The sequence below is a fragment of the Cyprinus carpio genome, chromosome A7, assembly GCF_018340385.1.
Source record: "Cyprinus carpio isolate SPL01 chromosome A7, ASM1834038v1, whole genome shotgun sequence".
Lineage (NCBI taxonomy): Eukaryota > Metazoa > Chordata > Actinopteri > Cypriniformes > Cyprinidae > Cyprinus > Cyprinus carpio.
Window position 1 is genome coordinate 29,187,111 of NC_056578.1, and position 16,134 is coordinate 29,203,244.

Below are 16,134 nucleotides of genomic sequence, written 5' to 3' on the forward strand. Positions count from 1 at the left end.
GTTGTACTATTTTGCAAGTTGTCTGAGCAGTACAGCCACACTAATTTCCCTATTTTAAAAACAAACCCTTACAAGATAACAACATATATCTTTGTCATCATTTTATCTTTTTTATTAAAAAATAAGAACAAGGGTACACGTTACAAATACACATATATAACACATATACATATACATATACAAATAAAACAAACAGTGCTTTATTTTTCAGGTACGGTAGCATTCAAGAAACTGAATGAACAAATATAAAAATAAAACATTAAATACAGTACACTTCACTGTATAAAGTATACATTGATTCTTATTAAAGCATTCATATTAAAGATTTTTCTCTATGTGTTTTGTTGTTTAATTAATATTAAAGCGATAGTTCAACCAAAAATGAAAATTCTGCCATCATTTACTCACACTCAGGTTGTTTTAAACCTGAATGAGTTCATTTCTTCTGTTGAACATCAAAGTTATTTTGAAGAATGTGGGTAACCAAAGAGTTGCTGGTCTTCAGTGACTTCCATAATATTCAGTTTTTCCTTCTATCAAAGTCAATGGGGACCAGCAACTGTTTGTTTCCCCGCATTCTTCAATCTTCTTTTGTGTTCAGCACAAGAACGAAATGAATACAGGTTTGGGACAACGTGACAGTGAGTAAATAATGACAGAATGTTAATTTATGGCTGAACTATCCCTTTAATAGCAAGTGGCAGCATGTTTAGTACTGTAACACGCATCTAATATACAAGCATGCATCCGTTTTTCTTTCAACTGTTTACTTTAATTTAAGACTGTATTTACATTTAAACCTTGTGTGTTTTTGACAGTATTGGTGCAATCAGATGCAAAAGATAACTTAGTCCAGTAATCAGGCACTGTTTGACAGGTCACTCAGGTCAGAATCGCAAGGCTTTAAAGCACGTGCAAATAATCTACTTTTGTGATTGCGTATCAGTGCAGTGCAGTACGAGTTAACTTTTGATGTGAATGTATGTGGCATTGTACAGTAGCCTATATTGAGACGAAGGCGCCAGAGCAGTAGCAGTGCTGTAGCGCGATACTACGATGTTCCTTCAAAAGCAGATCATGGAGACATTTTAATCGTCCACGCTCAAAAATCGGCATATCGCACACCCCAAATTTTTACACAGTACAGTTCAAAGGTTTGGGGTCAGTAAGTTTTTTTTGTTTTTGCCTTCTGTTTTTTGGAAAGAAGGCTCTTTTACACACCATTACTGCAATTATTTGATTAAAAATACTGTAAAAAATGATTATTTTGCTTAAATATTTAATTTATTCCATTGATGGCAAAGCTGAATTTTCAGCATCATTACTCCAGTCTTCAGTGTCACATGATCCTTCAGAAATCATTCTGATATGCTGATTTGCTGCTCAAGAAACATTTCTTATTATTATCAATGTATAAATCAGTTGTGCTGCTTTTCAGAATGTTTCTTTTTTTCAGAAACTGATATGTATATATATTTATTTATTTATTTATTTTTCTCAAGGATTGTTTGATGAATAGAAATTTAATGTCTTCACTGGCACTTACATTATATTATTTTATTATGTAGTATATATTATATCATAAAAATCTAAAAAAAAATTACTATTACATGTATTTAATATATTACTGTATTACGGGTATAGAGTTATCACTTACTTTTTTTTTTTCATTTACAAGATTATTGACGCAGTGAGGAAATCCTCTCCGTACCCTCAATCCAACCCCTCAATAAAAGAAAAACAATAATCACTAAAAAGATTAATCAGCTCAGGATTTAGACCAGTGTTTTTGTGTTTGCATGCTCTTCTAAACTAGTTCATGTTTCATTTTGTGTTTGCTTATGAAAGAACAGACAAAAATCAACAGGTAAAAGAACATAACAATCGTTTCAGTGTTACGTCTGCCCCTTTTTTACACACAAGAAATCCACCATTCTAATTTCCTTTCTGTCTCTTTTTTTTTTAAAGTACAAGTCAATCCACTTACTCATTTGTTTTCCGCCCCTCCCTCGCTCTTTATCCTCCATCTCCCCCCTCCTCTCTTTGCCTCAGCACTTTATGAGGCTTTAGGGGAGCCTAGCTTTGGGTATTGGTCCGTCCTCCTCCTCCTCCTCCTCCTCCTCCTCCAAAAAGCCACCTCCCCCCTTGCTGTCGGCTGAGTTGGTACGGTCCTGCTTTGCATAAGTTGTCTGTGAGTAGATCCATGTGTAAGGGGCCAGCACTGAAGGAATTAGTCCCTTGTGCAGCGAGTGGATGTATGTGTAGGGAGCGGGCTGTTGAAAAGAGATCCTCTGTATCAGGCTCCACGTCTTTCTCAGTATCGCTAAGGCTTTTATCATGTATTGCGCCTACCCCGTGCCTGGAATGGGCAGCATGTATTACTACAACGGAAAATCGGTGAGTGCCTTCTCTCCCTAGAGGAAAAGTGTATAAGTAAACATGTTTTTCATGTGCGCGGTGGGCTGTCGGGTTTAATGGAGTAGTGAGCCGTGTCTGTTCAGTGTGTAGAAACTGAGTTGAGGGTCTCGCTGCTCTCAGCTTTGCTCGTGTGTGTGTGTGTGTGACTGCTGACTGTGTTTCCATTACCTCAGTCTGAGTTGGGTCAACATTTACTTTCATTTACAATTCAGAGTATCTGAAATATAAATGTTTTTTAGAGAGAAAATGACACTTCTGCAAGTCTGTCACTGTTTTCTTGATAAAAGCGCACTTGTTTGGCATAAATGTCAGAGTTTTCTGTGTGTTGGTGGTTGTGTGTGTCTGATGCTGGTTGTGCTTGTGGCTCACCGTGAGCTCTGAGCGGCTGCTTTGCTGAGACGGGTTCACAATAATAACAAGTGGGAGTCTGGGAATGATTAAGGAAGAGAGTCTGTCTGTTGAGGTTTGACTTTCCTGTTTGCAGATTGAGCTCAGAGCTGCAGCATCGCTGTTTCTCCATCTGTTTTTAATCAGCCAGGCATTCTTCTCCCTACAAGAATCCTGATGGGACTCCTAAACCTCTCCACCACAGGCCCTTTGATTTCTGTGCCTCTCACGATGCCTGTTTGCCTGTCTGTGTGTGGCTGTCCGTGTGAACGTTTGTCAGGTGCTTGAGGATTGGATTGGTGGTATGGGCTTATGAGAAAGAGGTGGCGACTCAAACCTGCACTTGTGCCTCATGTGAGGGTGTTTGCGTTGACTTGGCTTTACTTAAAGCGTTTCCAAAAAGATAGCAAAGTTTGAAAAAACTTCCCCTTGAGAATGACCTCAAAAGTAAAAATCATATAATTAGAAAAAATAATTATTAACTATGAATATTACTTATAGAAATATTTATTAAATAAATTACATTGTTTACTATTTTATTTACTTTAAATTACTTTAAGATAAGGGTTTATCTTTACACATAATGTGTATGTTTGGGTGGGTTTAGTTGGCTATATTTATATAATTTGGATATAATTATTATTATTATTAATTATTTAGATTTGGATTAGTTTGTAGTACTGTATGTATATTTAGCTATATAAAAATATGGTATGTCCTCAATTAGATGGCCAAGTAAACATGTCTGCTGGGGAGGGCAGAATGTTCCACCGACTTCCTTAAATTGAGTCTCTGCTCCCCAGACAATGCAAGCACTGAACGCACAACTTCAGTAGAGAGGAAAAAGTTTCCAGTAGATTTCCCTGATGTCTTCCTCTCTCTGTCTGTGTAAGGCTCTGGAGATTTCTCCATCTGTTTGATGAATTTAAGAATGATCCGTTACCCATGTAATAAAGGCTTGCTTATTAAATTTTTATGTTATTCATATTATTAGTGCTGCTTTTATCAAGGACTTCAGGAATCATGTTTGCACAACTTTTTGTAAAGTTCCCAATCTTGCTCTCAATCGTTTCTGGGGACAAACGTGAGACAATAGCTTGTGTTTTTACTTCTTTTGAGGTCATCTGACAGAGTCCAGAGTTAGTTTCCTCGTAGGCCATTATGACAGATCTCTTTGTTCCTGCACCACAAAGCTCACTTTGATCTTTTTATATTAAGTATTTCCAGCCTTGTAATGCAGGCCGGGAGGAAAGAGAAAATGAGGAGCATGTGGCTCACTCGGGTCAGAGTTGAGCTTTATGATTCAAAGCAGCGGGTAAATGCCAAGTAAACCCTTCCTTGTGTTGCTTTATTTATATCTTGGCACACAGAATTTATTTATTTATTAAATGTCAGATGCTATGAGCATCAACAAAGATAAAAGTCACATTGATTTGTTTGAATGTCAGGCTGGTACCAATAGTTTTATGGCCGGGCCCTGGAGGGCAAGGGGCCTCCCCGGCTTTGATTGGGTCAAGTTTATGATGTGTGAAGTTTTTTATTTCCTCTCTGCTGTTCTCACTTTAATTCACGTATTTGTAAGTGTTTGTATAAGGTGGTCGCATTTACTTTAAGATTTATAGGGCTAATGTGCTGTTCTACTAGAAAATAGTGCTTGATGCGCTTTTTTTATTTCAGGTAAACACTGGGCCTTTTTGAAGGTTTTGTTCTGGTAGAAACTTTGCATAATGAGTCAGCGTTGCTCGTCTGTAGTTGTTCAAAGCAAACGTGCGTGTTGTTTTTCTGCTCTCGAAAGGCTTCCACCTGTATCTGTAAGGAACAAAATGCTTTTAACTTTCAAACTTTTCCCGTCTGCTCTTTGTAGACAGTCTTGGCTTTAAAAGTCAAAACGTGTCCCTTCAGGACAGAGCTGCTGTGTTCAATAGGGGCTCATTGTGCACGAGTAGCGTGCCTTTTCGCCTTGATAAGTGTGTTAGATGGGAGTTGAAAAGGAAGGCCCTCGGGCCGCGATCCGACTCCAAACAAGTGACATGCAGAGGCAGGATATTTTCTTGTCACTCGCGGTCCCTCTGCTCTGAGCCCGTCCTTGTGGGTTTGTCTGTTGTTCAGCCTTTTTTTCTCCCTCCATAATCATTTCTCTCTCTCTCTATTCCCTGCCTCTTTCACTGTTGTCATTGGGCTTATCCATATGTTGACAGTTTAGTGGTTTTTCCGTGTGTTGTTGTGATGGATGTGGTTTTCAGATCAAAGGAAGGTGTGACAGGCGAGGAAAAAAAGAGAAAAACTCATTTCACTCATCAGCGTGAGCCTTCGCCTCCATTTACTCAGACAGGAACTGGGAAAAAAAATGCTATTTATATTGCTTTTTGCTTGTGACTACATTTTAATAACAGCTTGAGTTGAATTTTGTGTTTTTGGAAACCATAAACAAGGGTTTCTGCAGTTATGAAAATATCAAGCAATTTCAAAATGATGATTCCAGGCCTGGAAAAAATTTTGGAAATAAAAAAAAATTAAAGTCGTGTACGAGATGTATTAAAATATTTAAGTGGCTATAAATTGCTCTTTGTGATTGCGGTCTCTAGAAAAGATTTTTTTAAATTCTTATCTTATCACAAAATTCTTAGAAATGTATCGGGGAGTAAATATACACCTCTATGAACTAATTTCTTTCCACAGTTTAATATATATTAAAAAAAAGACAATGAGGGGAAAAAAATACACATTTTAAACGTGGGCGTTTAGATCAGAGGGTTGTGAATAACTGACAGCTTCCTAATTAAAGCCCTGGTCAAAGGAAGCGTTTCCTTTGCTCTTTCTCTTGCGCTTTCTTTCATTCTCTATCCTGGTGGTGGAGCGGGGCGCCGGTGTTTAGGAAGGTTTATTAACGGGTCGACTGGTTAGCTCGGGGTAAAGCGGACAATTAGCATTATCCGCTGCCATATGCTGCCCATTGAGCCATGAGGCGGAGACAAAGGCCCCTCTCCCACGCCGCCCTAACTTGGATCTCCAAGGGACTTCCAGCGCTGGGGTCACATGTGTGCTCCTGCACACCCACGGGAGCCCGCCACAGCTTATGAACACACTCCCTGCCAATCACATGGGCACGTACTGCCGCCTCAGCAAGGTGCCCGGCCGCACACAGCTGGCTAAGCTGACTGAAAGGCTTTAGATGTTGATCTTAATGCAGAGTGTGTCATGACATGCTGCATCCGAGTGTTTGTGTGTGTGATGAAGGGGATCTGCATAGATCTGAAATATTTATGAGCAGGAGGATCTGACATTGGAAATTAGATGCAATTAATATTTGATTATAATTACTGCAATACTTGCCAATGCATTGTATTTTCATTTCTCCTTCGTAATAAGGGTAATGTATTGGTGCAATTCTTTAATTAAATGTACATTTTATTTTACAGTTCTGTTGTTCTGTTCAGTATTTCACTACAGTGTGATTAATAATGATTAAAAGTAAATAAAACAAATTTCAGATTTTATTGCATGTTATGTAATTTAGTAAAGAATTTAGTTTATATCTTGGCACACAGATATTCTTTATTAACTGACAGATGCTGACCATTAAAATAGATTAGTCACTGATTTGTCTGATTTGATTTGGTGTAAGTAATTGACTTAACAAATGAATGTAATTTATGATGTACTGTGTAATTTTGTAAAGAGCTGAAATAAAGCTATTGTCAGGGCTTATATTTATATATTTATTTCTACCTTTCTATACCCTTTTATACACTTGACGGTTTGCCTCGTATCAAACGTCTAGTGTTTCTCACAGAGAGTTAACATTATATCATGTGGTTTGATTTTATTTAAAGAATAACAGTTGCTATGATGTTGAGCAGAGGGAGAGGTAACTTAAAGTAACTTAAAACACATTGGGCTGCACATCTGCTCTTCGTTCCAGGGATTGGTTCTTACAGATACGACGGTGCAATCGGTGGGTGGAATTTAAACGGCAGGTGACACGGACACCTGAAAGTGAGGGCCCTAGTGAGTCTGTCTCGCTTAATGACAGATAATGAGCGAGACTCACTTTAACATGTTTACCAAGCATTCTCTTTCATGCCATACATGCTAGTGTTTCCTCTCTCCCTCTGAGAGGTTTTGTCCCATCTGGAGCAGATGAACTGAGAGAGCCACATTACTGGGCTGTAGCCTCATGCCTTTGATCCTCCTCTACTGGAATGGGCACTTCTGCAGCTGTAACCACTGCTCCACTGGCCCGACCCGATCCAACCCCACAGCTCCTAAAATACACTTGCATAAACACAAACACATATGCACCCTAACGCTCTTGCCCTCGCATATTAATCCATTTGTTTTGATGCTTTTGTTCGGTGGGCAGGCATGCATGTCTTCGTCATTATATTACAATTAAGCGCTGAAGCACACACTACGCTGCAGATAATCCTCCTTTTTTATAAGACTTCTAAATTAGCCATCTGTTACATCAAAGAATTTGTAAATTGGCCATATGCATGCATTGCATTGTTTCTGTAGGCAGTCAGGTTTCTCGGTATGTGTGAATTAGACCGAGGGTATGAGGATACGCTTATAGACATGAGATGGTTTATACGATGGTCACTCTTATTTTTAGAAATATTACAAAAACAGCAGCCTATATTCCCTCACACCTGTCTGTAAGCAGTTGTTCTCAGTCGTAATGACTGATTTTGTTTTTCTTTTTGCAGGTGTATGCACCATCTCCCAGCTCAGATGACTTCAACAGAGACTCTCCATCCTACCCGTCCCCCAAACCCCCCAGCAGTATGTTTGGAAGCACTTTCTTCGGTCAGTCGTGATAATTTTATGTAATTTTTTGTTATTTTACCATTTATTTAGTTTTGATTTTCTGAAGGAAGTCTGGATGTGCAACATCTGCCATGCTGGCTTTGTCATATCACCTATGGTGACAGCATCACTTCACTGCTATTCACAACTCTTCTCCCATGGCTTCATTGGATAATAAAGTGTCCACATCATAATTTTTGCACCTATTGTTTCATGCATACTATGAATTCAGGCATGCTACTCTCACATAATGTTTTTCCCCTGCTATAAAGTAGGGAAGTATGCTTATTCAGATGCAGGGGACCGGACAGAGAAAAAGACTAGATAATATGCACAGTATAGCATTGCAGTGTGGTCATATTTCATATTTCATAGTATTCAGGCCAAACACTAAATTAACCCCAATAAAAAATTAAATTAAACATTGAATATTTTCTAGAATGTAACAGAGATGCATTCTAGAAATTGTGGACAGTTTAAGCAGACTTAAAGAGAGGACGGTCTATTTGACATCCTCTCTCCAGACGGAGTGTGGGGGTCAGGCTTTGGCTCACGAATTAAATGGTGTTGTGTTTTTTCTTGTTTATAAGCATTATTGATCACATTAATGTCAAATTAGGTCTCGTTCACAATTTGAACCTTTCTCACCAATGTTTTCAAAGTAGCTTACTTTAAAAGCTAGAAACAATGAAGATATTTGCAGTGTTTTTAATGTGAAAATGTACTTCCTTGTCACTTAATCAGATGGGACCCACAATTCCTCTGACCTGTGGAACTCGTCCAGTGGGATCAGCCAGCCAGGCTATGGGGGAATGGTGGGAGGATCTTCATCTCACATGCCACAGTCTGGAAACTACAGCAACCTGCACTCACACGACAGCTTGGTGAGAAGCAGTGGGATCAGATCAAATACAAACCTTGTTTTATAACCATATATAAAACTAAAAAAATCCTCCTCCACTTCTCTCTGTCACAGAACTACCCACCGCACTCGGTGTCGCCCACAGACATCAACGCTAGCCTGCCACCCATGTCCAGCTTCCACCGCGGCAGTACCAGCACCTCACCCTTTGTCACCGCTTCTCACACCCCGCCAGTCAACACCGCAGAGGGAGTTATGGGTATGTTGTCCACACACACGTCACATTTGTAGTGTTGTTCTTGATTTATTTGTAGGGCTGGGTATCGAGTTTGATACTTTTTAGGCACTGACGAATCACCTCGATGGCATCGAGTATCGAAAATTTGACATATGAGCAGCGAATGAACTTCCTCTAAGAAAACGCAGGCAGACAGCGCTGGAAGCAGCTAATGCTCAAAATGAAAAGAAATGATGATTCTGTCTAAGCTATGCATTTTAAAATGGAAATCCCACTAGTGTAAACGTTAAAACTATTTGCACTGATTCATTGTGTTGGTTACATTTTGTTCCTTTGTGCAGTGGCTCAGGAGATGAGTCTTTGAGTCTGTAAAAACGTCAACAAGCTGAAAAACTTAAAACAAAGTTTTAACCATAAACGGATTTCATAAAATTGTAATCGAAAAAAGTATTGTTCATGACCCCGTATCTAAGTCAAGGTATTGGAATTGGTATTGATAACGAAAAATTTTGAATGATACCCAGCCCTATTTATTAGTCATTATTAGGCCACACGTCATCTGCGCCTGCAAAACTTCATTGAGTCTTTGCAGAGAGTTAATTTGGCATAATCTATATTAGGGCTGCACGATTATGACAAAATTCATAATTGTCGATTATTCCCTTGAAATTGTAATTGTGATTATTAATTACGATTATCACAATTTACATTGAATGATGTTTATACCATTGTTTGATGCAACTGCATGCCGTATTTTTATTTGAAAATAAACAAGCTGAAAACACTCTAACTGAAAAACTTTTAGTGCTTTTGTGCCTCAAATGTCAAATATACATTGGATTGGTTTCGTCTTTAAATGATAAAAATAGTAAAAATATGGATGGTTTTATAATGTTATACTAAAACTAAAACAATGGAAAATAAGATGATGTAGAAAAAAACAACATTTTAAGCAAGCAGAATAAAATAAGTGACTTTGAATGATTAATTGCCACACTGAACGATTACGTAATTGTGGTAATCCATAATTGTAATCATGATTAGAAATTTGATTAATTGTGCAGCCCTAATCTATATGACCACTACTGTTCAAAGATTTGGGGTCAGTAAGTGTGTTTTTTTTTTTTTTTTTTTTTTTTTTTTTCTGAAAGACATTAATACTTTTATTTAGAAAGGATGAATTAAATTGATCAAAAGTGACAGTAAAGACATTTACAGTGTTACACAAGACTTCTATTTCAAGTTAATGCTGTTCTTTTCAACTTTCTCTTTCTACTTAGAGAATTCTGAAAAAATGCATCACAGTTAAAAAAAATATTAAGCAGCACAGCTTTGATAGTAATAAGAAATGTTTCTTAAGCACCAAATCATCATATTATAATGATTTCTGAAGGACCATGTGACACTGAAAACTGGAGTAATGGCTGCTAAAAATTCAGCTTTGCCTTCACAGAAATAAATCATATTTGAATATTAAAAAAATAAAGTTATTTTAAATTTTAGTAATATTTAATATTCCTGTTATTACTGTATTCTTAATCAAATAAATGCAAATTTGGTGAGCATAAGAGACTTATTTCCAAAACATAAAAAAATATTTTGAACAGAATACAAATTATTGAATTTTTATTTTGATTCGCCATGTACAAAATAATATTTATACAAAATTCATAAATATTTTTGTTAACGCTTTATTTTAAAGGCAAATTCTCACTATTAATTAGTTGCTCATTAGCATGCATACAACTAGCATATTGGCTGTTTATTAATACTTCTGCATGACCATATTCCTTACCCAATACCTAGACTTAACAACTACCTTACTAACTATTCAAAAGCAGCAAATTAGGAGTTTATTGAGGGAAAACTCTTAGGTAACAGTGAATGTGTGTTCCCCAATCTAAAGTGTTACCGTATATTTTAAAAGCTTCATATAATTTTTTTACATTTCCCAGAACATTGTTGAAGAGTTAAAGGTTATCACACTTTTTTTGTTCAACACACTCAGCACCAGCTGCTACTTGCCAGTAACAAATACATGACACTAATGTCTCTGTTAGCTCTGTTCTGATGTGAATGCCGTATCTCTGTGTGGTCTTTGTGTAGCTGCTGCTAGCAGAGGGAACGCCACTGGAAGCTCTCAGACTGGAGACGCGCTGGGAAAAGCCCTGGCTTCGGTGAGATTCTTCCCCATTCAGCCAGACCTCTTAATCCATACACTAACCATTTCAGAGAACAGGGAATGACTTCATCTATATACATCCCTCTATCTTTGGCAGACTGTGCAATGGATAAGAGACATTATGTTATTATTTTAACTACTGAGTGAGCGATATATGGTTTCAAGCATTGTAAACATGCCCCATGTTGTCCAACTTGCTTTCGGGATCTTTGTGTTGTAGACGTGGGCGAGATTACCCGAAATAATGGCGCAGTTAATTCTTTAAAGGACAGGACTTGTGCTCTTAGGCTGGGTATTAGTAGCAGTGCAGAAGGTTAAGAGATTGAATAAGGTCAGGGGATCTGTTTGTGGATGTTGCTGGACCTAAGCCCGGATAATTGTGCTCTTAATCTCGCACTATACAAGAAAAGGAGCTGTACATAAAAGCATGTGGATTATATGTTGGTTTGGATAATGAGTGCCAGCATTCGTGCGAGTTCCTAATGTGTCCCTGAAACTGGAGCTTACAATAACCTCTAAAACTTGCCGAGCTTAACTTAAAGACTTATTTAGCTCCAAAAAATCCTGCAGACTTGCTTATCCTACAGTAAGTCACAACGAGCCTTTTTTAAAGTAGGAGCACATCTGGACTGATTCAGCACTGTTTCGGACAGGAGCCGTAGACTCACCTCTCTGCCGAGGACAAGGACAAACTTTTTCGAACCTTTTGATGTTGGAGCGGTTCTAGCACCCTCCTTTTCTGAGAAATTAGAAGACTAATTGCTGCTCTTTTATTGGGGAAAAGAAAGAAGAGAAGAAAAAATGTAATAAGATACTGTGGGTGAGGCCTGCAGGGCCACGAGAGCACACTTTGGCACACAAACAAACACAAGACAGTGCGGCTGAAAGATAATCACAAATTAAGTCTTTTTGTATTTGCAGACTCAATTCTATTAGCATGATAAAGCTGTGGGGAAACGGACACGTTCGGGCTGGGCTGGGGTGGAGGGTTGAGCGGCGAGGGGAGGTGGGAAACATCCTAACTGCTGTGGCTCGGCTCTGCAGGCTGCCCATTGTGCCACTTTTGTTTTGGTTCATTTTGGAGGGTTTGTGCTCATTGGGCCCCCGCTGGCGGAGAGCAGCGTGACTGATGAGGAGGCGGAGATCCGATTGTTGTTTGTGAAATGAGTGGTGTTACACTGGAAATACAGCAGAAGTTGGCCAGGACACTCTGAATGGCCCGCTTCAACTCGTTAGGTCAGGACTCGTGACCATAAGAGGTCCTGAAGCACAAGGGCGAAGGGGATGGGCGCTTGCAGTGATGGGTCAGATACTGTGTTTTACTGGTGAACAGTAAGGAACATCCAAATGAAATTCACTTGAAACGTACTGCTAGAGACTACATACAAAACTGGGACTGAAAAGTCTGGAAATAAAGTTTTAGTATTTTGACATTTTGACAGCATTTTTTTTTTCAGTCAGCTTTTTTGTAAGGTATTTGCAATAAATGAGAAAACATGCTATATAAAAGAATCTCTGAAATTAGTAAATATCTGTTAATATCGCAGTGGATTTCTTTCTTTGTATCTCTCTGTCTATCACTGGCCCCCTCTATCTCTCTGTCTACTCTGAGAGATGAGTGTACTAAAGCCCCTGGCAGGATTTGCAGAGTTGATTGAAACACAAAAGTGTGGCATTCAGGGTTTAATAAGAAGATTAATAATGATAGTATCTGCATTCTGATGTGTTTTTAAGTCAAATGGACTTCCTGATCCCCTGCAAGTGATGGACTGCAACTTAGAGCTGTTTTTCTCAAATCCTGCCAGATAATTGAGATCAAAACCTGAATTTTTTATAGTGGTTTCCATTATGGGAGTGAAAACCATTTTAGCAGAATGCAGAGCATGACAGGGATGTTTAGTTTCATCTGACATCTGGCTTAACCAAAAAAATCCCTTTTCTAGTTTGAAGACAGAATTTTTTTTCGGAGTGGTAAGGTGGAAAAAGCCAGTCAGCGGTGCTGCACTGAGAGGGCATCTGTTTGTTTATTATGGTGTGGGCAGGGCTGTGCCTGTTTCGGTCGCTGTTTATTGGGCAGGCAGGGAGAGGCTTTATTACCTCTCATCCATAACTGAAGATGAGCCAGAGACGCCCATCCACACAGCCACGGGCCAGACTCATTCACTCTAATGAGCTCCAAAAAGAGAGATTAATGACCATGTCTTTTCTCTCTCTCTCTGCATCATCCAGCTGCTTTTCTCTATTCCATCTCTTCTCTCCTCTCATGTTTTAGAAGTGACGTTATGGAGGCCATGTAAACAGAATTCAAGCGTATTTTACAGTGGCTTCTAATGTGGCTTGACTCTTCGTGTTTATAATGTGTTACTGTTTTGAGTCTTTTGTTTTTAACTGTAACGTGTAACAACACAAAGTTATTCGAAATTATTTCAGTTGTTTTTTTTTATGACTGAATTCATTTCGATCACAACCCTGTTATAAATAAAATAAAATAAAATAAAACAGATATTACTTCAATGTTTTATAAAATATTTGATATTACTATACTGTCAGCATACTGTAAGATTTAGGACATGTAGCCAACCCCTAAAGTAAATTATTAGCAGCAGTTTGTTTAGCCTTTTTCCTGCTCTCATGCAGGGTTTCTGATCTTTTGTGCTCATGTGGTTTCACTTGTGATGTGCAACATGCAGCGGGTGTGTGGCGTGGGCCCAGGCTTTGACTTAATAACAAGCACAGATGTGTCGGAGAGCCAGGGAACGCTGGCTGGACTGCAGGTGTCACACAGCATTTAAAGTGCAGGAGGGGTTGTGTGTTTTTCCCCAGACATTGTAAAGGGCGGCGTAGGCTGTTAAAAGCCCATATGTATGCTGTGAAAATTTTTTTTACTGCTGCTCTGCTTGTAAAATCAGCAGAATTGATGAGCCACTTTTGGCTGAGCGCAGACTGAAGGATGCTAACCGTGGCTGTAAAGCCAGAGAGGGAAACGACAGGTTGTAGGTTTTAAAGGTTGAGCGTGCTTCCTCACAGACTGATCTCTCTTTCTCTCACTCTCATTTGCAGATTTATTCTCCTGACCACACCAGCAGTAGTTTCCCCTCAAACCCCTCCACTCCAGTGGGCTCTCCCTCTCCTCTGAATGCTCAGGCGGGTGCTGGCGCAGCAGGTACAGTGGTGACGGCCAGCGGCCCCACAGGAAGGGCAGGTAGAGCACCAGTCTGCCTCTCTGACCCCACACACACACACACACACATTCTCTCTCTTTAGTTTATATATTGATGTGTTTTATTTCCATATCATTATACAAAATCCTATCACTGACCTACGGTCTACCAAAGCAGTACATTTTATAAAAGATTGTTAGTCCGTCTGAAATATTCTTAGGGGTCGTTCCCAAATAACACATTCTTCTATGCTGTCCACTTTGTTTTTTAAATTTTGGTCAGTGTATATGTCCATCGAAAAGGGCACTGTAGCTGTATCACCTGTATCCTCACATAATTTAGTAAACACACTGTCCCTCAGCTGCTGAGATTGAAGATGGTGTTGGGGGAGTTACGCCCTGGTTAGGGGTGGATAGATAACCGACCACTGTGGAGATTTTATCTGCGCCTGACAAGACTGATGCACAGTCATTTTAAATGAAAAAATATTCTGAAGCGCAGAGGGATAGACAGAGAGACGAGATGCTACAAATGGCAGTTTCTCAGCGTGTTGTTTCAGTGAGAGGGCAGTTGTGTGTGTGTGTGTGTTCATTGATATAGTGGTGACAGCTGTGTGGGTGTCTGTCCCACTCCTTAGCTTCAGCTGTTGCCCTGTTCCTCACACAGCTGTTGCCCATGACAGACCGGCCTGCAAAGATCCTCGTTTATTAGCATGACTGACTGAGAAGAAGGGAGGGAGAGGATGACTCGGCTCAGAGACTGCCTTCCTCTCCACTCAGCAGTCCGTACCTTACGATGTAACTTCCCGTCATCCTAGCACACCTTATGAATTATTATTTAAAGAAATCATTTTTTTTTTATATGTAAATGGACTAAATGCGTAAGTTAATAATATGTTATTTTTAAATATGTCTTTTCTATTTTCCATAATTTGTATTTCAATTAATGTACACAACCATTTAAATGTTTTGGGTTCTGTAAGTTTTTTTTATGTTTTTAAAAGAAGCCTCTTTTTTTAACAATGTAAAAGTCTTCACTTTCCATTTAATGCATTGATTGTTTCTTAATAAAATAATAAATTTCTTAAAAAAAAAAAAAAAGGTTAATGACCCCAAACTTGTGAACAGTAGTGTATATTTAAAAATTTGGAAAAATAATATATAAAATAAGAAAATTTATTTTATTCAGCATTTACTCAAAATGTATGACAAAAAGTTCCCTTTGATATCTGGGGCCTTTTATATTTTAAAGGTTTTTTGTTTTATTAGATGGTTTTTAGAGGTTGGTGCACATTGTTTCATGATGTTATGATTAAGCGAAGCACATGTCCATCTGTTTCTCTGGATTAGATTTTAAATTCAGCCATTAGACCCGCTCATAGCCAGGTCTCTACAAATAAGACCACAGCACCACGTGTGGAGAGCCACACCGGCCCACGCTCACTTTTCAAGAGGCCTTATTAAACACTGCACTCTCTTCCCATAGCCCCAAAGTCATTTTAATAGGCTTTTAATAAGAGTCTGCTTCTGAGAGCTTTGTGGTTTTAAGAAGTGAATTCCTTCAAATTAGAGCTGCGTTTGCTTTGGGAAGGATGAATGGTTGGAAAATCTTTAACTAAACAACTTCCTGTCACACACGACATGAAATTTGCCATTTGTTTCTGAAGAAAGACTCTTGCTATGCTGGCAGAGCTAGACGTATGGCCACACCAGGCCCGTCGCAACAGTTATGACAACCAGCAAAATAGGAAATCTCTGGTGTCAACAAAGCACCTGGAGTCAGTGGTGGAGTCTGTGCATGGTCAGATCTCCCTCCTAAACTGATTCATGTATATAAGTCAGAAGGCTTGGGGTCATGTTACATTAAGGGTACTTGGTCTGTACAATGCAGCCTTAATACAAGACTTTTTTGTAGTGGGTTTTTTTGCCAGTTGGATTGAAGTAGACTTGTAATTGAAGGGATTGAAAGCGACTCCCATCACCAGCGTTTTGATTTGTGATTAGCAGATGTGCATTCTTTTAGAGCGGTGTTGATTAATGGCCAGTCAGAATCAGCACGTTTAGACCGAGACCAGACC

General features: G+C 38.9%; 1 protein-coding gene across 5 annotated transcripts in view; it reads left to right on the top strand.

Moving 5' to 3' along the window:
• The window catches only part of LOC109092864 (transcription factor 12-like), a 101,004-nt gene that overhangs the window by 74,950 nt on the left and 9,920 nt on the right, over positions 1-16,134 (top strand). For 3 of the 5 annotated variants that reach the window (XM_042760731.1, XM_042760732.1, XM_042760733.1), the window contains 5 exons: positions 7,515-7,614; positions 8,359-8,498; positions 8,591-8,735; positions 10,821-10,891; positions 13,957-14,098. In XM_042760731.1, the coding sequence (XP_042616665.1) occupies positions 7,515-7,614; positions 8,359-8,498; positions 8,591-8,735; positions 10,821-10,891; positions 13,957-14,098 (598 nt within the window). Of the gene's footprint in view, positions 1-2,176; positions 2,398-7,514; positions 7,615-8,358; positions 8,499-8,590; positions 8,736-10,820; positions 10,892-13,956; positions 14,099-16,134 lie in introns of those variants that run through there. The other 2 variants (XM_042760734.1, XM_042760735.1) reach the window with 2 other exon arrangements.